Source organism: Jaculus jaculus, chromosome 11 (assembly GCF_020740685.1).
Source record: "Jaculus jaculus isolate mJacJac1 chromosome 11, mJacJac1.mat.Y.cur, whole genome shotgun sequence".
Taxonomy (NCBI): Eukaryota; Metazoa; Chordata; class Mammalia; order Rodentia; family Dipodidae; genus Jaculus; species Jaculus jaculus.
The window spans coordinates 110,783,314-110,811,241 of NC_059112.1; the positions used below are offsets into that span (position 1 = coordinate 110,783,314).

At 49.1% G+C, this 27,928-nt stretch overlaps 1 protein-coding gene across 1 annotated transcript; it reads right to left on the reverse strand.

Annotated features, from left to right (window-relative positions):
• Ccnf (cyclin F) lies at positions 1-27,925 on the reverse strand. Its single transcript, XM_004652192.2, has 17 exons — positions 27,880-27,925; positions 25,343-25,497; positions 22,599-22,705; positions 21,433-21,500; positions 18,603-18,796; positions 18,053-18,106; positions 17,195-17,299; positions 16,606-16,683; positions 14,900-15,051; positions 10,152-10,316; positions 7,433-7,556; positions 6,899-7,079; positions 6,494-6,581; positions 3,868-3,967; positions 3,620-3,747; positions 2,289-2,458; positions 1-1,812 (listed from the first exon to the last, which is right to left on the reverse strand). Exons 1-17 carry the CDS (start codon positions 27,893-27,895, stop codon positions 1,370-1,372), a joined length of 2,328 nt encoding a protein of 775 aa, XP_004652249.1. The 5' UTR covers positions 27,896-27,925; the 3' UTR covers positions 1-1,369.
• Positions 27,926-27,928: the final 3 nt, after the last annotated feature.

Genomic DNA, 27,928 nt, shown 5'->3' on the forward strand with positions numbered 1-27,928 from the left:
CATGCTTCAAGCCAGAGTGGTCAGAGTTTATTTAACAGTAGTAGCAAAAAGGACAGCTGCCAAAGGGACATCAACACATAAAAAGGTGACCACCAAGTTAACATCCCTCCATCCCTGCACTTCTGGTTCAAGAGCACTTAGATATACTCCCTGGCTTTCCTTATGTCCAAGAGGAAACACAAATATGCCAAAGGGCTCAGCAGTTCTTGCCAGTCTTGGGTGGACTCCTTGGCGTGGTGAGGACAGCTGCCTCACAAACCCAGGGTCCCCTGCACACCAGGCAGGGGCTCTATCACTGAGCTATGCGCTCAGCCCCGCTGCTTGCAAATTGGGAAGCAGTCTCTATGACCAGTTCGAGAGCAGCCAGCCAGCTTTTTAGCTATGGAGTCCAGTTATGATGAGATAGGGGCAGAGTCTGACCTCGCTGCCCTTTTGACTCTTGGTCACTTCAGAATGACAAATGTTATCCTCTCTGGGAAAGCCCTTTATGCATGAAGAATGCAAGGATAGCACCAATGGGCTGGTACCAGACTTTTGTTTTTTCTCAGAGATGGGGTCCTACTGCCCAGTTGAGGCTGGCCTAGAACTCCCATTCATCCTGTCTTAGCTACCTGGGTGCTGCAACTCAAGGCGTGAGCCACCATGCAGCTAGATTCTTTTTTATTTTCCAGTTGAGGCTAAACAATGTTGGAAATCTGTTGTTTTGTTTATTAACTTCTATTTTAAATGTTTCTTGTATTTTCATCTTGCAAGAAGAATCCTAAAAATAAAGATGGGAAAAGAATGAACCAGAAATTCAGTGGAGAGAAATGTTTACAAGGACACCATGGGACAGAGACAAACCACTCTTGAGAACAGATTTTTAAAATAAGCTGGAAGTGCCAGAGGGTGTGAGCCTGTGGTACCAGCTTCCAGGTATCCACACCTGACTGTCAACACTGATGGGCAGGGACAGGACACAACAGGCTCCCCATGTCGAGGGGAGGGAGGAGACAGTGGTATGTTCAGAGGTGAGAGCTCCCTACTGGCTTCCTGGGCCACTTGCATTCTGAGTGTGGCAGCTGTTGGTTCCTAGCCCGAGGCTGAAAAGTCCAGGTCACACAGGCTCAAGCTTCCAGACACAGCAGAAGGTAAGAGGGTCCAAAGAAGGTTTTCACAAGGCGCGGCCTAACTGCTCAAGGCTGGGGTGTCCAGCATGGAGCGCAGCTTTTCAGTTTGATGGTCTGACAGCTCAGATAGAACTCCCTGGACAAAGAAACCTGGAGCCCGCTTTGGGTCTATAGTGCCCATCTTCAGTATACCACCTTTCCTCAGCAGACAGCAGCCCTTCCTCAGTAAACATTCACTGTGGGAAACACACAATTCGCTTTCACAGCTTCAAGAAGCCTGAGTTCGTGTCCTCGTCACTGTGCCCAGACAGGTTTTGGCGCTTCACCTGCCGCTGGGGAACACTGCTGTCTGCGGGGTTCAGAGGACGACACTGTAAACATGACTTCTTGGCTTGATGGTGGCAAGGCTGTGTGTTTGAGTTGCTGCCCAGGGACAGCAGTGAGGTAGATCGAAGAGGGGCCCCCAAGCTGCCATCCAGGGAGTTTGTGGGGCTTGCGCTGCTGACAGAGGAGTACCCCGAGGTCGTGACGTCCTTGCTAGGCTCCCTCTTGCTGCAGAGCAGGGGCTTGGGAGCTGGGGCTGGAGGCGTCTGGTGGCCCTTCTCCTCTGGGCAGGCCTCCTCATCACTCGATTCCTGGCAGCAGTGCTGCTCCGGGTTCAGGTAGACCACGGTGACATCGAAGATGCCACTGGGAGCCGTCACTGTGGGAAACACTGGAGGTTAAATGGGATCATGCCACAGCCAGAGCATTAGGAGTGATGCAGCTGTCCCCACAGGTAGCCCAGGCCTCAGCTCTTGGCCATGACAGTTTAAAAGCTGAGTGTGGGCCAAATTCCCTAATCTGGCTGTGGTGCCTTTTTCATGCTTGGGTGAAAGCTGTGGGCGAGGTGGCTCTCTCAAGCTAGGAGTGCTGATCCCCTTCCACACAATTCTGAGAGCAGAACATTTTGCGAGATAAGGTAAGGACTCACTCTAGCTCAGGCTGACCTGGAATTCACTATGTAGTCTCAGGGTGGCCTCGAGTTCACGGCCATCCTCCTACCTCTGCCTCCTGAATGCTGGGATTAAAGGTGTGCGCCACCACCACACCCGACTCCACGAACACAATTTCCATCTCGGCAAGTGCAGGAGGCCCTCAGTTCATGCGCCTTCTGCATGACGTCTCCACCATACTCACCATCCCCCTCCTTCTCGCCCTCACTCTCCTGGTCGCCTTCGTAGCCAGAGCAGCAGTCCAGGCTCCAGTCCAGGAGGCTGCCCAGCAGGGTCTCCTCCTGGCTGGACAGCTCTGCAGTGGGCGTGGTGACAAAGCTTCCTCTGTCCTCCTGGAGGCTGTTCTCCCGTTTCCTGCCAGGTGGGAGGAGTCAAGGAAGCCCTGGTCACAAGTGGGGACACTGGGAAGCTCAATCTGGACCTATGCATCCACCTTGACACACTCAGAGCCCGTACCTTGTGCTCTGGAAAGCATCTAAGAGCTAGAACAGGTTTAGTCAGTAAGCCCTTGAGGGCAAGGACCTACCAAGAGGAAGGGCAACTGGACAAAACCAGGCCCTGGGCTGTGTGTGAACCCTCAGCTTGGCCAGGTATGGGGGGGGGGTCTTTGGTCAATTACTTGGCCCTGACAGGAAGAGACCACCACACTCAGGGTGGTAGAAACATTGGACATGGGCAGTACTGGAAGCTGGACCTGCCCTGAGAGAAGCTGCAATATCCACCTGGCCTTTGAGCTTCCTGACTTCATGTCACTCTGGAGCTCTCCTCAGGAAGTCTGACAAGGTTATGAGGGAGCATCTAGTGAAGAGGTCTAGCATAACCTTGAGGCTGGGCACTTGGGAGGAGCCAGAGAGCCAGATCCAGAGCACAGGTACATGTGTTGGTCTGGGTTTTCCAAGAGGGATCCTGACCCTGTGTGCAAAACAAGAGCAAATGGTGGCCCTCGGTAGGGTCCAGGCTCCTGCTGTGTTTGTTGCTTCCTCAGGGCCGAGAGAATGGGAGGCGCACAGCCAGCAGCCCATCTCGCAGAGAATACACACTGACACAGCCCCGCGTGGTGACAGGGACCATCCAGTGCCTGTCCTAAGGGAGCTCAGGGGTGTACAGGACACGGAGGAGTCAGGCAGGGCTGTCAGCACAGAGAAAAACCTGCCGTGCAGGCCTTGTGGACCGAAGGGAGTTCTTTGGGCGGGTGAGGTGGACAGTGAGAGAGGGGAAGTTACTCCAGGAGGTCCAGTCAAAGCACTGGTATGAAAGATAGGGTAAATGGAAAGTAGGCAAACAGGGAGTGAGTAATGGAGGGGAGAGAGAAGCAGTGAGGATGCCACTCAGGCTACAACCCAGCTGTCTGCAGTGACTGCCACACTGGAGCAGAACAGCCCAGGGCGACAAATGAAGATGCGGGCAGGGCCAGAGCCCGAGCAGGACCACCTGTGCTCAGGACCACCACCCCTTTCGGGGGGCTTTCATAAAGGGGAGCTGGGCTGGAGCAGGAACAGGCCAGGGGGGACTCACCGCTTGCTTCTCCTCTCAGACGGGGAGCTGAGGAAGGCGTGGATTTCCCTTGCACTGGGCAAAGATGGGGGTTCTGGGACCTCCTGCTTCACTCCAAGGGCAGTGCACAGCTGGGCATAGCTCAGCACCTGCGAGGAGTGACCAAGGTCCCCAGGAGGGCATGGGGTCAGTAAGAATAAAGGAGCAGCTGAGGCCCGGCTTCACTCGGGCACCTCCACCTGGCGTCCGGGAGACAGGCGGAGACTCACCTCCTCCTGGCTGATTTCCTCATAGCGCTTGTCCTCAAATCGCTGCTTCACAGCGGTAAGAGAGACTTGCCTGTAGTCTTTGGGGGCGTCATCCTGGAAGCTGGAAACCGACACCAAGGCAGACATTTAAGCCCTTCCTCCCATTTTCTGTTTAACTCCCCCATCTGGAGATGACAAGCTTTCAAATGCAGACAATAAGGACGCAAAACAGTGCAGTCCAACAGCTCCTTGCTCAGTTCCAGTTCACCCAGAGGAACAGAACCAAGTCCACATGAGAAGGCTGGAACAGCCCATGTCCATCACTGGGCAGCCAGCCAGACAAAAGGGAGTCCATACATTCATACAGTGACCGTGAAAAAAAGAAAAATGAATCACTGTAATATGAACCCAGAAACAGGGTGCTCAGCAAGAGGGAGCCTGAACAGGAGGCCCAGCTTTTGACTGCACTCATACAAAATGGCCATGGACAATGTCACTGGGTGGTCGCCTGGGTCAAGGAAGTTGGGAAATTGGTGAGTGACTGCTAAAATGTTTGGAGTTTCTTTTGGGGGTGGTGAAAATGTTCTACAATTGGTTATGGTGATGGTGTGCAATTCTGAATACACTAACAGCCCGGAGGTTGTGTGGAAACAAAACAAAATAGGTTGGGGGTACAGCTGAGTATAGAGTATATGCTTAGCATAAATGAGTCCTGGGCTTCACCCCCAGCACCAAACAAACCTAAAAAACAAAACAAAACCCACACACAAAAAAACCCTGCTTTACAAGGAAAAGACTAAACAAAACAGCCCAGCAACAACTTCTGGTGGGCAGCATCCGGTGACAGTAGGAACAAAGGTGAGTCCCCTTCCTGCCTGTGGTGGGGGTTAAACCCAGGGCCCTGGGCATGCGAGGCAAGTCCTCTACCACTGTGCTACACGGCCAGTTCCTCTGGTCTGAATATTCACTAGTCAGTACAGGGAGAAACCTGGGCATTGGCAGGAAGCCAGAATGAATTCTCTGGTTCCTCAGGACAGGGGACGTGAGGACAAAAATGCCAGATTGGTATGGTACAGCCTGGAGGAAGACAGGAACCCAGAGGAGGGGCAACAAGCAAGCCAGGGAGGCAAGAAGTGAGAGCAAGTCTACGGAGCAAAGCTGAGAAGGGGGCCCGGGGAGGCCTTGGCAGGGTCTAACTGAACCCCACTGTTCACACTCTTCACTGGGAGTCACATTCCCCTGCCCCACACAGCGTCCTTTCCGACTCGGCCTCTCCACGGCTTCCGTCACCACCTGACGCACTGCACAGAGTATAGTGGGCCACTCCTCCAGGACTTGGCTCAGGTGCGTGGGGGGAGGCTGCGGGGCAGTGGGGTTCGGAGCACGGGTGGGGGGTAAGCCATCCGAGCTGAGACAGGTGGTTGCAGCAAACAGTATAGACGAGGATGGTAAGGGACCCTTGTCTGCTGGCTTCCTCTTATTCAATGTGACAGGCTCCCTGCGTGTGGAAAATGTGGGCAATAAGCCCAGCCCTGGGACTTTAAAATGTTAACTCTGAGCTGGGCGTGGTGGCGCACGCCTTTAATCCCAGCACTTGGGAGGCAGAGGTAGGAGGATCGCCATGAGTTTGAGGCCACCCTGAGACTACATAGTGAATTCCAGGTCAGCCTGGGCTAGAGTGAAACCTTACCTCGAAAAACCAAAAAATTAAAAAAAAATAAAAAAAATAAACTGTTAACTCTGGCTAGGGGGATGGTACAGTGGTTAAAGATGCTCGCTTTCAAGGCCTGACAGTCCAGATTCGATTCACCAGTACCCACAAACAGCCAGATGCACAAAGTGGGGTGCATGCTTCTGTAGTTCATTTGCAGCTGCAGGAGGCCATAGTGTGCCCATATTCACCCCTTTTTCTCAAACAAAAATATATTTAAAAATTTTTTTAAAGAATGTTATTTATTTGCAAGCAGAAACACTCAGACAGGAAGAGAGAAGGAAGAAGGGAGAGAGCTGAGACTATGGGCAGGTACGCCAGGACCTCAAGCCACTGCAAACAAGCTCCAGATGCAGGCGCCACTTTGTGCATCTGGCTTACGTGGTCCTGGGGCATCAAACCCAGGTCTTTACAGTTAACAGACAAGTGCCTTAACCATGAGCCATCTCTCCGGGCATAAAAAAATATTTTTTAAAAAAGGTCAACTCTGGCCTGAAGAGATGGCTCAGTGGTTAAGGCACTTGCTTATAAATCTGGGATCGATTCCCCAGTGCCCACGTAAGCCAGATGCACAAGGTAGTGCATGTGTCTGGAGTGGCCAGAGGCCCTGGCATGCCCATTCTCTCTCTATCTGCCTCTTTCTCTCTCAAATAAATAAATAAAAATGCAGGAAGAACTGTGGGTTGAATGACAGCTGCCATCGAAGAACCAAAGGACTGCCTGTCATGGGCAGCTCCCACTCGGAATCCGTTTCCAAACAGACTCGCCACCTTCTTTCTCTCTCTCACTGTTATTATTGTTTCTTTTCTCTCGACAGGGTCTTGCTATGTCCAGACTAGCCTGGAACTTACTATGTAACCCAGGCTGGCCCTGAACTCCAGTCCTCCTGCTTCAGCCTCCCCAGTGCTGGGATTACCAGTGCAGACTCAGACTCACCACTTTTTATGAAGGTTCAAGATGCAGGGGATGAGGTCTTCATAGGAGAACCCCGTGAGGTCCCACAGCTGAGTGCTCCAGGGCTGAGCTGAGGAGGAAAGCAAGCCAGGAATGTGAAAGCGGCTCACTGCTCTCACCCACAACTCTGCCAGTTTATGTGGTAGAGATTTCTGCAGCTCAGGCTTAGTCCCTTTAAGATGCCTTTGGGGAGGCCCCATAACGGAGTGCACACACTGGCAAAGTACTGGGAAATGCCTCAGCTACAACCATCTCCCCCCCGCCCCCCACCCCCGGCTTTGGACCAGCCTGGGATGGTCAGGGATACATTTATTTCTGCCCCACCACCCTCTCCTATCTGAGGGCTTCCCCTGATGCCAAGGACCCCTACGAGGGCTTGCTCCTTACTCTGCCCATGCATCAGTCTGGCCAGGAGCAAGGCTGCGGAGGCCAGATGGGCCGGGGCGTAGATGGACAGGCCGGTGTGCAGCAGGGAGAGCTCACAGAGGAAGCTGCACAGGTGCTGGGTTCTGGGCGCCACAGGGACCAGTGTCAACAGGACCTCTTTATAATCGACCACGGTGGGGATCTAGACAGAAAAGGGAGGTGGGTGTGAGGTGTTCCCCATCACTGCCACACTGAGGTATGGTGGGAATCGAGGCAGAAGAGAAAGGTAGGTGTGGCACCTCCCAACGATGCCCAGAGACGCGGCCCAGTAGGGGTGTGGCCCAAGCTTGGGGCTTCAGGTCACACGCTGGACGATGCTATAGCCAGGGCCTCTTGCTTTAGGCGCAGCACAGACAGCTGTCCTCTGGGTCCATAAGACCTCACACAGAAAACAGCTTGATGACCCACCATGCTGACTGTTCCCACCACCCCACCTGTGACCAAACACGGAACAGCAGAAACGTGACTCGAGAGAACACGCAAACGCCCGCGTACCCGAATCTTCCCTTCCAGGGCCGAGACAATCTCTCCCATCATCCGCACCAGGTCCTCATACTTGTACGTGTTGTCCGTAAGCCACACGGCCTCCCTGATAGTCAGGATTTCTTTACTGATGAACCTGAGAGGTGGAGACAGCATCTCAGCTCGGAGCCTACTTCTCCTTCTTCTGTTTTGTTTTTCCGAGGTCGAGTCTCACTGTAGCTCAGGCTGACCCGGAATTCACTATGGAGTCCCTGGGTGGCCTTGAACTCTGGGCGATCCTACCTCTGCCTCCCCAGTGCTGGGATTAAAGGTGTGAGCTACCATAGCAGGCTCTATCCTATATTTTGGATGACTATAAACATTTGTGTGTGTTTTCTCTTATTTTTTTTATTAATTTTTTTTTTTTTTTTTGATTTTTTGAGGTAGGGTCTCACTCTAGCCCAGGCTGACCTGGAATTCACTATGGAGTCTCAGGGTGGCCTCGAACTCATGGTGATCCTCCTACCTCTGCCTCCCGAGTGCTGGGATGAAAGGCATGCGCCACCATGCCTGGCTTTATTAATTTTTTTATTTTTCGAGATAGGGTCTCATTCTAGCCCAGGCTGACCTAGAACAGCTGCAAGCTCACAGCAATCCTACCTCTGCCTCCACAGTACTAGGGTTAAAGGTGTGAGCCACCATGCCTGGCTGAGCATAAACAATTTAAATCCAGAAAGCAGATGAGCCGCTGGAACCACTGGGCCCTCCGGACAGAAGCAAAGAAGGCTGTGTGAAGGTCTTTACATAGCATGGTGTTTGGCTACAGGAATCCTGACTGTCCCCAAGGCAGGAGGGCACCGTGTTCTCTACCAGCCTCCGGCAGAACAGGAACACTCTGCTTCAGTGGACCCACAGGTATCTTCCTTAGCAAAGGTGGACCGGTGCCAGGTCAGTTTGCTCCTCAGTCCTGGCACTCCCCAGTACCTATCGTTGTCATTGGCTTGACAGAGAAGAGGAACCAACTGATGTGAAAGCCACAAATGCAAAAAAAAAAAAAAAAAAAAAAAAAAAAAAAAAAAGGACTGGAGAGATGGCTCAGTTGTTAAGGTGTTTGCCTACAAAGCCTAAGGTCCAGATCCAATTCCCCATCACCCACACAAAGCTGGATGCACAAAGTGATGCTTGCATCTGGAGTACGTTTGCAGTGGCTAGAGGCCCTTGTGCACCTATACTCTCTCTGTACTTGCAAATTTTATTTTTATTTATTTATTTATTTGAGAGAAAGAGAGAGAATGGACACATGAGGGCCTCCAGCTGCTGAAATCCAACTCCAGATGCATGAGCCACCTTGTGCATCTGGCTTACGTGGGTCCTGGGGAATTGAACCTGGGTCCTTTGGCTTTGCAAACAAGCACCTTAACCACTAATCCATCTCTCCAGCCCTCTGCTTGCAAATAAATAAATTGCGAAACAAATGGGATATAAATGGGCATGAGATCCATGCTCTGGGGAGCCTGAGGTGTCTAAAAGGGAACAGAGGCGAGAGGTGCTAAATAGAGCTGGGGCATTTCAGCCTTTAAGCTTTTAAAAATACTTCATCTTCTGATCCTCCTGCCTTTGCCTCCTAAGTGCTGGGATTACAGGCTCCTGCCATCACATGCGACGTATGGAAAGCTAGAGAGCAAACCAAGGATTTTGTGCATACAAGGCAAATACTCTGCCAACTGAGCTATATCCCAAGGCTAGCCTTGAAATTGTAATCCTTCTGCCACAGCCTCTTAAATAACTGGGATTAAGTATATACCACCACACACACCCCTGTGGGCTGGCAGAGATCAAGATGGGGCTACCCCTGTTCCTGTGACCCCCACAGCTTCCAAATCTATCTTCCAAAGCAGGCTGGTCAGATGGCTATGTCTAACTGTGACCACATAAGAGAAAGAAAAAAAAAAAAACAACTCTTGACTTAAATGGCCCTCCACTGTCTGCCTAGGAGCTCCTATACAAGAAAAACAAAACAAAACAAAAACAAAAGCAAAACTCCTATCCTCAGCAGCAGTGGTAAATGTAGCCAAACCCACCAGGCCTGAAATCAAGGACGCAGGTCTGGAATGCCCCTCCTAGAGGGCATGGTAGAGCACTCTGGGAACCTCTGGCTTAGCAAAACCAAGTGCAAACCACAACTTGCCCTCCCCATCAGTGCCAGGGGCAAAGCCAGGGTAGCTTGGTATTGGCCATAAGGGAAGGCAGGCTTGAATAAAATGGAAGGTGATCCCATTTTAAAAAGTTGAAGTGTGTCACACAGACTGCTGTGACACACCGAGTGACATCCACGTGGCAGCAGAAAGCTATGACAGGAATAAGTAAGAACACGAGACACTTTAGACCCAGGACTATGGGAAACGGAGGGTAAAGACTGATAACCTCAGAGACATGGTTCTGTGAATCCTGGCGATTGGGGGGGGGGGCAAGGGTGGCCAAGCAGAACTCTCCCTGGCACCATCAATCACCCTTGGGAGCCCCAGTGCCATCCAGCTCAAGCCCACCTAGTCCATGGCTCTGGGTTTTGGACCGAACGTGGGGATGGCGGCAACCTGCACAGAAGCAGTCCACATACTACAGGGCAACTCTGCTGCTCCTGCCGGCACAGGACTTGCTGCATGACCGACTCGTTGCCCTCAAAACGTAGTCACCAGAGAGAAAAGGACATTCCCGGCACCCGTGCCCACCGGCCAGGCCGACGGCTGCTCACCGAGTACAGATGACCATGCAGGCGATGCCCAAAAGCTGCAGCTTGTACCGGGGCACCGGCCTCCTACGCAGGTACCGGTCCACACACTCCACCGTCAGGTGAAGGCACAGGCTTGTGAAGTCCTTCATTGTGGCGACTTCTACCAGCCAGTCGATCAGAATGTATCTGTGGAAAGAAGGCCACCACTGAGAACTAGGGCAAGCGTCACATCTCCAGTTTCGGGCCAGGCCTGTCTTGCCCGAGCAGATGAACCGGTCATCTGTGGAGCCTCTGGTTGACCCAGGAACTCAGGCTGGAAACTGTAGGTTCCAGGAAACTGGGAGGACAGACAGATGTTCCAGAGAGGCTGGTGGACTCATGGAACACGGCATCTGGCCTCCCTCCTTCAGACCTGCACATTACTGGTGCTGGCAAGTGCTTTGGGACATCTTCCTAGGGCAAAGTGAAAGGTCAGCCCTCTGCATTCACGATACTGGACAAGCCTGACCTCAGTGAAAGCAGGCATGGGTACAAGCTGGGTTATACTGCAGGGCTGGGTAGCTCTCAGGACCAGAGAAAAGTCACTTAAAGATGGCAAGAGCTTGGCTGCTCTGTACATCTGAGCAATCCCCTTTGAGTCCTTTATTGTTATATTGTTATGTTCTGCAAGGGATCAAGAGGTAAGAATGTCACTAAAGCCAGAGCCACTACAAAACGCCACTAAAGCGAGTCCCTGCACTGGAGTCCTCTCGGTCCACTCACCCAGTATGCCAGTACAGACAGTTCCTTTTCCACCAGAAGGCTAAAGCCTGGGGACCATGGTTATAAGTCATAAACAAACACAGGAGAATATAGCAAGGCACCCCAATACACTTAATGCCTCTGAACAAAGGAGATAGTTGTCTTAAAGCAGAGGGGACCAAGCAAGAGGAAGACAGAACTGTGCTATTGTGGACTCTGCTGGAGCCAGGAGGAGCAGGTTTCAAGGTTAGCTCCCAGAGGGACCTGTGGAAGAATGGAATGAAGGAAGGGAGGGAGGGGAGGTGGGCTGAAGTTAAGGTGAGAGGATGGACTGAGCTTGCTAAGGTAAGAAAGTAGACAAATTTCTGCTTCCTTCTAGAAGGGCCAGGTGCTTGAGGCTTAAACCAGCCAGGACTGAAGAAGCTAGAAGGCCCCCTAAGCAGACTGACTTAACAACCTTCAAGTCTAAAAATGGTCACTGAATGTGCATGTGTTAATGGTTAGGTGAACAATAGCAGAATAAGCAGGTATTATCAACATGCTCCTCTCAGCAGAAGGGCAGAGCAGGGGACATGAGGGAGGGGTGCAAAAGCACTGTGGCTTGGGGCCGCGAATGAAGCAAGGAGGCCCAGTCTCCTGAGGCCATGTGTGAATGCATGTGTAAGAGCACAGACCACTCCAGACAGGCAATATCTGGCTAGCTTTAAACTAGCTATGTAGTTGAGGATGACCTAGAACTTTGGTACTGAGGATTAAAATGGCTTGCACACATGCTAGGCAAGCACTTCGCCAACTGAGCTACATTCCCAGCCAGGGCTGATCATTGCTTAAATTTTAATTTATTTTATTTATTTGAGAGAGAGAGATAAAGGGACAGAGAGAATGAGAGACAGAGAGAGAATGGGCATGCCCCAGGGCGTTCGTAAACTAACTCCAGATGCATGTGCCACCTTGTGCATCTGGTTTACATGGGACCTGGGGAATTGAACTTGGGTTCTGTGACTTTGCAGGCAAAAGCCTTAACTGCTAAGCCATGTCTCCAGCTCTCCCCCCCCGCCCCGGCCCCATTTGAGGTAAGGTCCCACTCTAGCCCAGGCTGACCTGGAACTCAATCTGTAGTCCCAGGCTGGCCTTGAACTCAGATATCTACCTCTGCCTCCTGAGTGCTGGGATTAAAGGTATATGCCACCATACCTGACTTTATATTTTTTTGTTGTCTGTTTGTTTTTCAAGGTAGGGTCTCACTTTAGCCCAGGCTGACCTGGAATTCACTATGGAGTCTCAGGCTGGCCTTGAACTCATGGCGATCCTCCTACCTCTGCCTCCCAAATGCTGGGATTAAAGACATGCACCACCATGCCTGGCATGACTTAATTTTTTTTAATTATGTATTTATTTGTAAGGAGGGTCCTCTAGCCTCTGTAAATGAACTCCAAATATATGCACTCTGTAAATGAACTCCAAATATATGCACTACTTTGTGCATCTGGCTTTATGTGGGTACTGGGGAATCAAACCAGGGTCACTAAGCTTTGTGGGCAAGCGCCTTAACCACTTAATCACTGAGCCATCTCTCCAGCCCAGGACTATCTTTTTTTAAAAATAAACATACAACACTATGTTCTAAGTAGTATCTCCCAAGAGTCAGAGATTCCTTACTGCAAATCCAAAACGCATTTGAAATTTCAGGTTTTAAGCATAAAACCATCTACATTTTTTTAAAGTTTCTTTTTATTTAATTTTTGAGAGAGAGAGAGAGAGAATTGGCAAGCTAGGGCCTCAGCCACTGCATTTGAACTCCAGACACTTGTGCCACCTAGTGGTCATGTGCGACCTTGTGCTTGCCTCACCTTTGTGAATCTGGCTTATGTGGGATCTGGAGAGCCAAACATAGGTCCTTATGCTTCGCAGGCAAGTGCCTTAACTGCTAAACCATATCTCCAGCCCACTATCTACATTTCTTATTTACCCACTAACATGATCTGTGATTTAATGTATTATCTCCAAACTCTATAGTCTCATTGGAAATTTTTTTTTTTTTTAAAGAGCCAAGTGTGGTGGTGCACACATTTATTTATTTATTTATTTGAGCATGACAGACACAGAGAGAAAGGCAGAGAGAGAGAGAGAGAGAGAGAGAGAGGGAGGGAGGGAGGGTAAGGGAGAGAATGGGTGCACCAGGGCCTCCAGCCACTGCAGACGAACTCCAGACACATGCGCCCCCTTGTGCATCTGGTTAACGTGGGTCCTGGGGAATCAAGCCTCGAACTGGGGTCCTTAGGCTTCACAGGCAAGCACTTAACCACTAGCCATCTCTCCAGCCCAAGAAAGAGGTTTTGCTGGCATCATGACTGTTGTCTCAGGACAAGAAAGAGCACAACATCCTGGATCTGACCTGTTTAACCAGTGAGTTTCATGAGACACATGGACGATTATAAAGGTGAGCTATAAGGAAAAGGCTGCAGGGGTTGGGGCTATATGTCAGTGGTGGCTTATCATTAATTAAGGCCCTGGGTTCAAAATCCAGCCCCTCCCTTATTATTAAGAGAAAGACATTTGCCGGGCATGGTGGCGCACGTCTTTAATCCCAGCACTCAGGAGGCAGAGGTAGGAGGATCACCGTGAGTTTGAGGCAACCCTGAGACTACATAGTGAATTCCAGGTCAGCATGGGCTAGAGTGAAACCCTACCTCGAAAAACAAAACAAAAAAAAAAAAAAAAAAAGAAAAAGAAAAAGAAACCAGGATATGAGTCCCATTATCTTATAAAGATATTTAACATGCAAGCCGTGGTGGCACGTGGCCTTTAATCCCAGCACTCAGGAGGCAGAGAGGTAGGAGGATCGCTGTGAGACTCCATAGTAAATTCCAGGTAAGTCTACAGGCGAGACCCTACCTTGAAACCCTCCTGCCCCCCAAAAGACAAAAGGAGCAGAACATGTTGGCTCACAGCTGTAATCCTAGCACTCAGAAGGTTTTGAATCATAAGGATTAGGGTTTCAAGGCTAGATAGGGCTACATAATGAAACCCTACCACAAAAAACAAAAACAGGGTGGGGCATGGGGGGGCACGGCTTTAATCCCAATACTCAGGAGGCAGAGGTAGGGAATCACCATGTGTTTGGCAGTCTGAGAATACATAGTAAATTCCAGGCCAGCCTGGGCTAGTGTGAGACCTTACCTTAGAAAAAAAAAAGGTAACAGTTAAAAGTGAAGTAAAAGAGAATCTTCTCTTTCAGATGGCAGTGACCTTGGGATGACTCAGAAGGCATCATGGTGCTGGAAAGAAGTGACCGGAGTGCTCAGAACTGCAATATCTCTATCACAACTTCCAAGGCTCAGGGTCCATTGAGGAAGAGGTGGCAGAAAGAATGTAAGAGTCAAAGGAAGGGTAGGACTCCTTACAACATGCTCCTCCAGACACAAAATGACCTGGATGTCCATGACTTCACAGTGCCTGACACTACCTACACAAGACCATCAATAGAAGGAAAAGATCATGACATCAAAATAAAAGAGAGACTTATTGAGAGGGGGAGAATGGAGTTTCAAAGGGGAAAGTGGGGGGAGGGAGGGTATTACCATGGGATATATTTTTTTATAATCATGGAAGTTGTTAATAAAAAAAAATTGTTTAAAAAAAAAAAGTGAAGTAGAATACTTTCTTTGTGCAAGTCCTGGACAGCTCAAATGTTACTAGTTCTAGAAAAAATACACACAGGGACCAGGGGAGATGGCTTAGTAGTTAAATACACTTGCCTGCAAAGCCTGAGCTCAATTCCCCAGCACTCATGTAAAGCTGGACACAAAAAATGGTGCATCTGGTATGTGTTTCTAGTGGCAGGAGATCCTAAAGCACCATACACGTACATACACAAAAATAAAGTTAAAAAAAAAGACACACATACATGCACACTACAATGGGGGGATCTTGGCAAATTGGTAACAGAATGCCATGTTGCCTAGCAACAGATGACTTAGGTATCACTCTGTCACTAGATCAGACAGGTGGGTTCTAGAAAGCCTCACCTCATTGTGTCATTGAGTCCCTTCTGCACAGAGAAGACCTGCTGCTTGCTGTTGGCCTGAGAGGCCTGGAATAGCTGGCAGACCACCTCACTGCAGACTTTCCCTTCAGCTCCAAGTTGATTTCCATTTGCAAAGGCTTTGGCCAAAGCCAGCTGAAAGGAAAACAATAAAAGCGCATGTGATTTTCCACTTCTGAAGTAAAGAGAAGGGGTTCATCGCAAGAAAGAGAGACACAACAGAACAGGGGGAAAAATGATAAAAGTTATATATATATGTATACATACACACACACATACATAAATGTATATGTATAAAAATGTCAAAAAAGAACACCTTTTCCACTAGACATCTTAGGGCAGGGCTTGTTTTCACATTGACCTTGGGCTCCCCCTACTGTTTGCTTTTGCAAGTACTTCCTGGATCCCAGCCAGGGATGTGTAGAAAGTACCTATTCACTCAAAAATATATAGGGACGAAAAAAAAAAAAATATATACACACACACACACACACACACACACACATATATATGGACGGCTGGAGAGAAGCCTTAGCGGGTAAGGTGCTTGCGTGCCATGCCTAAGGACCCATGTTTGACTCTCCAGATCCCACATAAGCCAGACGCACAAGGCAACACAAGCACAAGTTCACACATGCACACAAGTTGGTGCATGAGTCTGGAGTTCTATTGCAGTGGTTGGAGGGCCCTGTCCACCAATTCTCTCCCATTAAAAAAGAAATTGCAGGGCTGGAGAGATCGCTTAGCAGTTAAGGCACTTACCTGCAAAGCCAAAGGGCCCAGGTTCAATTCCCCAGAACCCACATAAGCCAGATGCACAAGGGGCGCATGCGTCTGGAGTTCTTTTGCATACCCAAGAATTAAACCTCTTTAAGACTCTGCTCTCAGGGCAGGGAAAATGGCTCAGCAGTTAAAGGCATTTGCTTGCAATGACTGCTGGTCTGGGCTCCATTCCACAATATGCATGTAAAGCCAGATGCAAAATGTTGTGCATGCATCTGGAGTTTGTAGTGGCAAGAAATCCTGTTAGGCTTCCCCCCCCAACCCCCGCTACACACAAATAAGTAAAAATGTTAAAAAAAAAAAAAAAAGGCTCAGGGCTGGAGATGGGCTTAGCAGTTAAGCGCTTGCCTGTGAAGCCTAAGGACCCTGGTTCGAGGCTCGATTCCCCAGGACCCACGTTACCCAGGTGTACAAGGGGGTGCACACGCATCTGGAGTTCATCTGCAGTGGCTGGAGGCCCTAGCGCGCCCATTCTCTCTCTCTCTGTCTCTTTCTCTCTCTGTCTGTCGCTCTCAAATAAATAAATAAAAAATAAAATATTTTTTTAAAAAAAGGCTCAGCAGGGCTGGAGAGATGGCTTAGCGGTTAAGCGCTTGCCTGTGAAGCCTAAGGACCCCGGTTCGAGGCTTGGTTCCCCAGGTCCCACGTTAGCCAGATGCACAAGGGGGCGCACGCGTCTGGAGTTCGTTTGCAGAGGCTGGAAGCCCTGGCGCGCCCATTCTCTCTCTCTCCCTCTATCTGTCTTTCTCTCTGTGTCTGTCGCTCTCAAATAAATAAATAAAAAATTAAAAAAAAAAAAAAAAGACTCAGCAAATGTCCTACTTCCCCCAGTCTCCTGAGTAGAACCCAGACTGTCCTGTCTCAGAGCTGTAATGAGAAAGGCCGAGGTTCTATTCATCACATCACCTGGGCTTCCCAGCAGCCTTTGGCAGCATAGTCCCTGAGTTTCCGGAAGCTGTGGAGGCATCGTCCAGGATCTGACATCTGTCAACAAAGAAAGTTACGTTTATTTGATTGTCATATGAAGAACTCAGAACTGTCCTATGAAGTTTCTAAATGTCTGTCTCTCCCACTGCTGGGTCCCCAGTGGTGGTAGTTTTGGGGATGCTGATGGTAACCCACAGTAGCTCCACAGCTTCTGAAACCCAAGAGGGCAGAAAAGCTGTACAAGAATCCTCCTTTTTGCTAGCTAAACCTTATCCAAGGGCTGTAAAAAAGACTGTTGTCATGACTAACCCTCTCTTCTTTTTACTTTGTTTTAAAAATGTTTTTATTTGCAGAGAGAGAAAGAGGGAGGGAGGGAAGAAAGAGAATAGGCGTGCCAGAGCCTCCTGTTACTGCTAAGGAACTCTTCCAGGTGCATGCAGCACTTTATGCCTCCGGCTTTATGTGGGTTCTGAGGAATCAAACTCAGGCCAGCTTTGCAAGCAAATGCCTTTAACCTGCAAGCTATCTGTCCAGCCCTCATCCTCTCTTCGGACTTGAGTCCACTTACATCCATCCTTCTGTCACTTTCCCAAAGGAGGTACGAGCTGGCCAAGCATCCCTGATGAGCAGACTCTTCAAAAAAGGCCCGGGCTTGCTTCCTTTTCTCTTCATCCTAGAGTAAGGCCAAGCACAGATGGCTCCCTCCTTATCCTCCGCTCAATAGCAAATCATTCTGACAGCCAACCGCCCCCACCTGCACCCTCCTACGCAATCACACACAGTGTGCTAAGTGAAGAGTTAACTAGCAGAAATGTCGTCACTGACAATACACTGCAACGGACACCAGGAAGTTTGTCTTCCAGGTTCTACTTTTGCCGGAGATTTGGGTGGGGTGTGGGATGGTTCTGTGGTTGCCAAAGGAAAGGCCCTGAGAAGCCTGGCTGGTGATCCGAGAAGCTCACGGGCTCTTCCCCTGCCCCACCGTTCCTTTGGTGCTTCCACTAGAAGCTACCAACTGTCTAAGTCGGCCACAGCGAGCATGCACTGATCACAAAGCCCAATAAAACCTCAAAGAGAGAGGCCTGCAAAGCCCGCCAATAGCAAAGCCGCCTGACAAACACATCAGCACCACCTGCTCAGGTCCTGATGCATCCACCTTGCTAGGTGTCTTACCTGGGTAGTTCATTCAATTCTCACAGCTGCCCAGGAGCTGGGTCATAATCCTGGCTCAGGACCTCACTTGCAAGTAGCAATGGTGGAGCTAATTCCACTAAGGCCCACCTGCACTCTGCTTCTTAGGGCAGGGCATGGCTTTCAAACCGACCCGGGACACCCCCTTCTGTGTGCTTTTCAAGTACCTCCTGGACCCCAGCCCAAAATGTGTCAAACAAAGCCAAGTTCAAGTGCACAGATCCCTTCAACTCACCTCAAAAAGATTTAGTACTCTTCCCAAGCAGTGCAATATGGATGCTTTGTGAGTCTTAAAAAGCAAAATGGGGAAGGAAGGAAAGAAACGTGATTTCCAGAAGACCCAACTCTCCCCAGCCTCATGTAAAAGACCAGTCATTAAGTTTACAACTGCCAACAAGTCCATTAAGAGCTCAGTGTCACCCATAGCCCTAAGGCCTCCTCCCAGGTCAGTTTAAGGTGCTCCCTCAATTATGCAACTCAATTTTCTTGCAGAGGTCAGAGGATCGCTGTGAGTTCGAGGCCACCCTGAGACTACAGAGTGAATTCCAGGTCAGCGTGGGCTAGAGTGAGATCCTACCTTGAAAAACCAAAATAAAAATAAATAAATAAATAAGCCAGGGCTTTGTGCACGCTGAGCAAGCTATCTGCTGCTGAATACTGCACTTAATTTTCTGCACCTTTCCTCCTTTCAGTTTCCTTATCTTACGTGGCCCCTGGGGTCTATGTCGGGATGTTCCTGGGGCTGAACTCAGGTGTCACACCCCCTGCACCTTGCCAAGACTTACTCTCTGCATTTGGCACTCTGCCCGGAGACTCTCGTGGACTACGGCTTTGCAGCAGCTTCCCGACACTGACCACGGTGGCCGGATGAAGAGCCAGATGAAGGGCTCAGCGCCCGCATTCAACCGCTCGGCCAGGCTGAAGAAACGAGAGGCCTTCAGCCCGTTGACTTCGGCTCGGGCTTCATCTGATACAGACACTGTGGGACAGACACAGCAGATCCAGGATGCTTTTGGGGGCGAGATGAGCAAAGTTCTCCAGTCCTTTGAGCCTATCATGGTCTAAAGCTGCTGGTGTTTTAGGAGGAAGAGCCTTCTAGGATGGAGCTCCAATCTATCCCTTTGCCTCTATTCTCACTCTAGGACCCTCTGGCATCCCTCAGGAAGCCTGGATTCTGACCCCCAAGGGAAAGAAGGCTTCAGCCTTAACCTCTCTTCTGCAGGGAAATGAGGCTGATTTTGGAGGGCAAGGTTCTTTTGGGGAAAAGAATGTTCTAAAGAGATTGTGATGATGGCTGTGCAACTCTGAATACATTAAAAAAGTCATGGGCTGGAGAGATAGCTTAGGGGTTAAGGCATTTCCCTGCAAGGCTAAGGACCCAGGATTGATTCCTCAGGACCCACATAAGCCAGATGCACAAGGCAGCACATGCATCTGGAGTTCATTTGCAGTGACTGAAGGCCCTGGCACACCCATTCTCTTCCTCTCTCTGTCTCTTTCTCTCTCAAACAAAATAAAATAAAATAAATCAAATCATGAAATTGGGCTGGAGAGATGTTGAAAAGGTTAAGGTGTGTTTGCCTGCAAAGCCAAACAACCTGGGTTTAATTCTCTAGTGCCCACGTAAAGCCAGATGCACAAAGTGGCACATGCATCTGGAGTTCACTTGCAGTTGCTGGAGGCTCTGGTGTGCCCATTCTCCCCGTCTCTTTTTCCTCTCTCGCCTTGCAAATAAATAAATAAATAAAAATTTAACAATCATGAAATTACTGGGCATGGTGGCGCACATGTTTAATCTCAGCACTCGGGAGGCAGAGGTTAAGAGGATCGCTGTGAGTTCGAGGCCCCCTGAGACAACACAGTGAATCCAGGTCAGCCTGGGCTAGAGTGAGACCCTACCTCAAAAAAAATTTTTTTTTGATTTGAAAAAAAATCATGGAATTGCACACTATAGGTATATGAATGACATCTGTGAGTTGCTGCCTGCCGGGAGAGGGGGAGCAGGACTTTGGATCTCCTTACCCTAGAGAAAAGAGGACTATTCATAGGCCATCAATCATACCAGTCCTGTTAGCTGACCAAGGGCAGGGGCTATCTCTCAGAAAAACACCAGACCTTTTAGATGCAGAAAACTGCACTATACACGCCAATCACTCTGCATCTTGGGAGCAGGGACAGCACATACTGAGGTGAGCCAAGAAGCAGGAGCAGACAAAAGAGAAGCTCCCGAGGATCATTCAAGAAACCCTGGCCTTACTGTCCAGTAAGCACTTCTCTTAATGTTCATACCCATATGTTAATGCTACTCTCACTTTTGGTAAAGAATCTTCTCTTTTCAGATGGCAGTGACCTTGGGATGACTCAGAAGGCATCATGGTGCTGAGAAGTGACAGGAGTGCTTAGTACTGCAATATCTCTATCACACCTTCCAAGGCTCAGGATCCATTGCAGAAGAGGTGGCGGAAAGAATGTAAGAGCCAAAGGAAGGGTAGGACTCCTTACAATGTGCTCCTCCAGACACAAAATGGCCTGGATATCCATGACCTCACAGTGCCTGACACTACCTACACAAGACCATCATAATAGGAGGAAAAGATCATGTCATCAAAATAAAAGAGACTGAGAGGAAGAGGGGACATGATGGAGAATGGAGTTTCAAAGGGGAAAGTGGGGGGGGGGGAGGGCATTACCATGGGATATTGTTTATAATAATCATGGAAGTTGTTAATAAAAAAATAATAAATTAATTTAAAAAAAAACCCAGGCCTTGGGGGTGAGGGCATTCCAGCTCAAGGCCACTTCTGATCTGCCTGCTATGGTGGTGGAACCATGACTACCTATGTTACTGGGTCCCCTACAAAATCAGACATGCTGACTTCTGCACCAGAATTCCATAGAGGACGGCCAAAGAAAGGAGCTGCATCACTGCACGGGCACTGGTGTTACCTGGACTGAACCTGCTGTTCCCAGCAGCCCCTATTCTGAGGCTCTGCTCAGTCATCTTTTGCTGATCCCAAATTCACTGATTTGCAAAACCAAGAGGTGACTCTTCCTGAGCCTAAGTGTAGGTACCCTTAGGTCTCTCACAGAGCACCTCTGGGCATAGGCTACTTGGGAGCAGATACAGGACAGACCATTAGATACAGTGAGAGGAGTAACTGGATTACTGATTCTTTTATTTTTTTTTGGTTTTTCAACGTAGGGTCTTACTCTAGCCCAGGCTGACCTGGAATTAACTATGTAGTCTCAGGGTGGCCTTGAACTCACGGTGATCCTACCTCTGCCTCCCGAGTGCTGGGATTAAAGGCGTACGCCACCACGCCTGGCCCTTTTTTTTTTTTTTAAATATATCTTATTTATTTGAGAGAAAGAGGCAGAGAGAGGGAGAGAATGGGCGCACCAGGGCCTTAAGCCACTGCAAATGAACTCCAGATGTGTGCGCCCCCTTGTGCATCCGGCTTATGTGGGTCCTGCAGAGTTGAACTGGGATCCTTTGGCTTTGCAGGCAAACACCTTAACCGCTAAGCCGTCTCTCCAGCCATAATTACTGACTCTTAAAGAGCTGAATGTTTGTGCTTGTGTAAAGTGCCAACACCCAAAGGGTCAAAAACTTACAGCCCTCGTTGTAGAGGTAGGCTATTCCCAGCTTCACAGCAGCTTCAAAATTCCCCTTTTCTGCAGCCCTAAAATGTGAAGAACATAAAATGTCACATCGTTTTATATCACAAAAGCTATGTACCACCATAGCTGTAGCTGGACTATTTATTTCCTGACTTGAGAGTTTTTCATCAAATATCGTCAAACCAATCATCCCCTGCACACTCCAATGTGGAGGAACCTTGAAAACCATGCTCAGCGAAACTAGTCACACGAGGCCAAAGATTTTTTTTTTTTCAAGGTAGGATCTCCCTCTAGGCCCGGCTGACCTGGAACTATGTAGTCTCAGGGTGGCCTCAAACTCATGGCAATCCTCCTAGCTATGCCTCCTGAGTGCTGAGATTAAAGACATGCACCACCACGCTGGCAAAAGACTTGGTTGTTGTTGTTGTTTTTCAAGATAGGGTCTCATGGGCTGGAGAGATGGCTTAGCGGTTAAGCGCTTGCCTGTGAAGCCTAAGAACCCCGGTTGGAGGTTGGGTTCCCCAGGACCCACGTTAGCCAGATGCACAAGGGGGTGCACACGTCTGGAGTTCATTTGCAGTGGCTGGAGGCCCTGGCACACCCCTTCTCTCTCTCTATCTGCCTCTTTCTCGCTTTGTCTGTTGCTCTCAAATAAATCAATAAAAATAAACAATAACAATTTAAAAAAAAAAAGATAGGGTCTCACTGTAGCTCAGATTGACCTGGAATTCACTATATAGTTTCAGGGTAGCCTTGAACTCATGGCAATACTACCTCTGCTTCCTGAGTGCTGAGATTAAAGGCGTGCGCCACCACACCTGCCTTGAAATCACATGGTTTTGAACAAAGGAAAAGAAGGATGGATAAAGCTCCCATGGAGAGGTGACTCAGGTTTGAGTCAAATGGGAGCAAGTCTCAATCCAAGGGTGGCCCTCCCTGCAGAAGCAGGACAAGGACACAGGCAATGACACAACCTGCTGGAGGAATCAGTGGTCACAGACGAGGTCTACAGCTCTGTGTCACCCCAGGGGGAATGAGGCAACGTGGAAGACAGTAACAGGAAAACAGATGCTGAGTCAGGGCTCAGAATACTGCCTGGTAGAGCATCAGGCCCAAGGGCAGGAGAAAACCAAGCCACCATTATCAGGGTGCAGAGTTACCTTTCAAAGAGCTTCAGGTTCCGTGGAGAAGGCCACAGCTCTTGGAAGTTGGCACATGCCCACACGCTGGCATGGTTGTCCACCAGGTACTTCAGGTGAGAGTGTACCTGTACGGCAATGGAAGGGAAGCCATGGGTGGATTATTGAGGAACTGCCCCAAGTCCCTGCTCTCAGAAGCTGTTGAAGACACAGTCAGACACCAAGCTCCCTTCCAGTCCCAGAACTGTAAATGGCTCAGTCTCTATGTATGAAAGTAACATTGTCCGCAGTGGTGAGTTCTCAGGTTCTGTGAGGGAAGGGACGATGGCAAAAAGGGGACAAGCACCCAGCTTGAGAAAGGGAAGAGCCCACCTTTGCAAAGGTGAACGCCAGCAAGAGTAAGGGAGACAGCTCTCTGCCTGCTTATAAATAAAGACACACTAAAACATGTTTTTCAAAAAGGGTTGGAGACGTGGCTCAGAGTTAAGGCACTACTTGCAAAGCCTGACAGACTGGATTTAACTTCCCAGTAACCACAAAAAGCCAGATGCAAAAAGTGGCACATGTGTCTGGAGTTTGTTTGCAGAGGCAAGAGGTCCTGACGTGCCCATTCATATTCTCTCTCCCGCCTTTACCTCACATACATACAAACATACGATAGAATGAGCACACCAGCTCCTTGCTTCTGCAAACTCCAGATATGTACCATTTGTGGCTTGTTCTCCCCCCACCCAAAGTAGGGTCTCACTCTAGCCCACAGTGACCTGGAATTCACTATGTAGTCTCAGGGTAGCCTTGAACTCACAGAAATCCTCCTACCTCTGTCTTCCAAGTGCTGGGATTAAAGGCATGTGCCACCATGCCCAACATGTTTAATAATTTATTTTTATTTATTTATTTGAGAGAGAGATACAGCAAATAGGCAGGGGGAGAGAGAGGGAGAGAGGGAGGGAGGGAGGGAGAGAGAGAAAATATGAGTGCGCCAGGGCCTCCAGCCACTGCAAATGAACTCCAGATGCATGCGCCCCCTTGTGCATCTGTCTTACGTGGGTCCTGGGGAGTTGAACCTGGGTCCTTTGGCTTTGCAGGCAAGTGCCTTAACTGCTAAGCCATCTCTCCAGCCCTGTGTATCTGTTTGTATATGGGTAGTGGGGAAATGAACCCAGGCCAGCAGGTTTTGCAAGTAAGAACCTTTAAATGCTGAGCCATCTCCACAACCCCTTGTTTTCTTTCATTTGCTTTTTTTTTTTTTTTAAGATTTTTATTTATTTATTAGAGACAGAGAGAAAGAGAGGGAGAGAGAGAAAAAGAGAGGGAGAGAATGGGCACACCAGGGACTCTAGCCACTGCAAATGAACTCTAGATGCATGTGCTACCTTGTGCATCTAGCTTATGTGGGACCTGGAGAATCGAATCTGGGTCCTTAGGCTTCACAGGCATGCACCTTAACCACTAAGCCATCTCTCCAGCCTTTGTTTCCTTTTTTAAACAAAATTTAAATCTGGGCTGGCAAGGTGGTTAAAGGCACTTGCTTGTAAAGCCTAATGGCCTGGGTTCAATTTCCCAGTACCCAGTACCCATGTAAAGCTAGATGCACAAAATAGCACATCTTGAGTTCATTTGCAATTATAAGAGATCCTGACATGCCTATTTAGTCCCTTCTCTTTCCTTGCAAATATATATGTATGTACACACACACACACACACACACACACACACACACACACACCCCTACCAATGCAGGATCTTGCTGTAGCCTAGACTGACCTGGAATTCACTATGCAGTCTCAGGGTGGCCTTGAGCTCATGGCGATCCTCCTACCTCTGCTTCCCAAGCACTGGGATTAAAGGTGTATGTCACCACACGTGTCTCACAATTTTTTTTGTTTGTTTTTGTTTTTCAAGGTAGGATCTCACTCTAGATCTGGCTGACCTGCTGTAATTCACTCAGTGTGGCCCCGAACTCTTGGCAATCCTCCTACCTCTGCTTCCCAAGTACTGGGATTAAAGGCGTGCACTACCATGCCCGGCCATAAAAAATGTTTTTAAAATATTTTTTTGAGATAGGGTCTCATTGTAGCCCAAGCCTGGACCTTATTATGTAACTGAGATTGGCCTTGAACTCCTTATCTTCCAGCCTCTACTTTCCAGGATGACAGGTATGAGCCACCATGATAATCATTTTTTCTTAAGGAATACAAATTCACTGCCATAAGAGTGTACCTTTGTTCTTGAAATAAACACAGCTGTCTCAATAACTGGGACATCTTCAAGCATTTATTAATAGCATCACCCTTGTTTTGCTATACATGATGTTGTAGGCTAGAATCCCATCACTTAGGCAGTTGAACCAAGAGGTCAGAAGTTCATCCTCACAGCAAGTTCAAGACTACCCTGAGCTAAGTGAGAGCCAGCCTTTTAAAGAAGAAAACTACCACTCTTGTTTCCTTTAACCTCCTCTGTAGTCTGACATTTAAGAACATGAGGCTGGGCTAGAGGGATGGCTTAGCAGTTAAGGCGTTTGCCTCCAAAGCCAAAGGACTCAGGTTTGATTCCCCAGGACCCATGTTGGCCAGATGCACAAAGTGGTACAAGTGTCTGGAGTTTGCAGTGGCTGGAGGTCCTGGTGTGCCCATTCTCTCCTCACCCCCTTTCTGCCAAATAAATAAATAAAAATAAAATATTTTTTTAAAAAAAGAACACAAGGCTTTTGGCAATTTAATCACCAATGCTTGGATTGGTATTGTTTTCATCTGGTGACTTACAGCTCGGACAGCAAGGATGTCTCCAACAGAAAGCCATTTCAGGATGTGAAAGAGTACATCTTCTGGGAGACTCAGGATGGTTAGGTTTCGGGGTCTCCTTTTTATCCTTCGTTTGGCAGGATAACAGAAACACTTAGCACACCTACAGTGGATCACTGAAGAAAAATAAAGAAATCTTGATGAGACAAAGTTTTACCTAAAAATGACCTAATGGTTATGACCCCTAGTTTCACACCAGTTACGGGTTGCAAACATTAAATAAAGTATGCTAGACATGGTGATGCATGCCTTTAATTCCAGCACTCAGGAGGCAGAGGTAGGAGGATCACCGTGAGTTCAAGGCCACCCTGAGACTATAGAGTGAATTCCAGGTCAGCCTGGACTAGAGTGAGACCCTACCTCGAAAACAAAGCAACGAGGACAACAAAAAGTATCCAGCAACAGTCCAACAGGCTTTTCCTAGTTGTCGTGTGGATTCCAGTAATTATGTTACATGCTACGTTATCACCATAAATATTTATTGGACATTGAATGGTGATGACTTCTGTAATTCATACAGTACAACTACTTTATTTTTTTTAATTTTTAATTTTTTTTTTGAGGTAGGGTCTCAAACTCATGGTGATCCTACCAGCTCTGCCTCATGAGTGCTGGGATTAATGGTGTGCACCATCATACCCAGAGCTGGATACTTTTGATTTTTTTTTTTTTTTTTGAGGCAAGCCCAACAGACTAGCCTTTTATTATTTTTTTATGAGAGGGAGGGGGGACAGAATTGGTACACTAGGGCCTCCAGTCACTGTAATCTAACTCCAGACACTTGTGCTACCATGTATATCTGACTTACTACATGGACCTGGAGAGTTGAACATTGGTCCTTAGGCTTTGCAGGCAAGTGCCTTAACTGCTGAACCATCTCTCTAGCCCACTTTTGATTTTTTTTTTAATTGACAGAGTCTCATGTAGCCCAAGCTAGCCTCAAACTCATTCTATAGCAGATACTGACCTTGAACCCCTGATCCTCCTGCCTTACCTCCCAAGTACAGGTATGCACCACCATGCTCAATTTACATTTGTTTCTATCTGCACATGGGACTAAAAAGTATAATGTTCAAGGCTAGAGAGGTGGCTCAGAGGGTAAGGTGCTTGCCTGTAAAACCTAAGGACCTGAGTTTGATTCCCCAGTACCCATGTAAAGTCAGATGCACTAAGTGGCACATGCATCTGGAGTTGATTTGCAGTGGCCCCCATTCTCTGTCTCTGTCTCTGTCTCTCTCTCTCTGCTTGCAAATAAATAAAATAAAATAAGAAAGTGTAATGTTCAATAAGGACCTTTGTGTTTGAACACTATGGTTTGGGAGCCCAAATTAGGAGGGTCACTTCTGCAGGAACTGGACGCCAGGCCAGTTCCCAATATAAGTTTCAGTCTGGCAGATGTCAGTGCTTCTCAATCCCTGAAACTGAGGGATCCCTAGTTAAAATGGTGAATTGACAGCTATGAAGCAAGGTAGTCTAAATCCCAAATAAGACCTAGATGGGGCTGGGAAGACTACGGTATCTAAAGGGTCTTGCTGGACAGGGTTCCATTCCCCGGTGCCTGTGTTAAGGTGGATGCACAGGTAGTGCAAGGGTCTGGAGTTTGTTTGCAGGGCAAGAGGCTCTGGTGCACCCATACTTGAGCTCTCTCTCGCTCTCGCTCTCTCTCTCTCTCTCTCTCACTCAAATAAATAAAGATCTGGATGCACAGTGATGTAACAGACCCCTCTAGGCCCAGACATGCTTTTCAGATGAGCTCTCCTCTCTGCCCACAGTGGGTTTGTTCTAACTCCTATTCCTGCCAACCCCTTCCTCATTCTATGTAAATGGCCTTTTTTCCCCTATTGCACATTAAAAAATTAAATTAAATTAAAAAGGCCTCCCAGTCTCCAAATGTGCCTATACCTGTCTTCCCGCCCCAAAGGAAAGCGACTGTTCCTCCCAACCCTGGTCAAGTCCCGGGATTCCTCTAGCGAGCTGCCCACTTACCACCCGACCTGAGTGACCCTGACAGCGACGAAAGTAGCCAGATGCACACCCGGGAGCGATTAACCCCAACTCTAAAAGTTTTCTGATTCACCTCGAAATGGTCAGTAAGGACCATCCCCAGTGAAATCGCAGGCCGCCCGCGCCGAGGCGAGGTCCCGGCTGCCCCGGGGCCAGGCGCTCAGGTGAGCGGTCCGCACGTCCACGGACCCGAGTGTACGCGGCGGGGACGGCCGTGTCGCCGGCCACTCGCCCCGGGGTTCAGTGAGACGCGGAATGTTTGCTCCGCAGACGGTCTTCAGGGGTCGCCTCCCCCGGGGGGCGGCGGGGGCGCCCGGCGGGCATTTAAATCGCGCGGGCGGGCTACGCGCCTGACGTGCGCGGCCGTGGTTGCGACGCGCCCACCCGCGATCGCAGGGGCCCGCGCCCGCACTCCTCGTGCCTCGGTCCCGTACCACCCGTCGCCGTGTCCCCCCCGGCTTCCCCTGGCCCCTCCGGCGCCCGCCAGAACTCACCGCCGCCGCTGCCCATCGCGGAGCTCGCTCCTCTGCAGCCCGCGCCCGC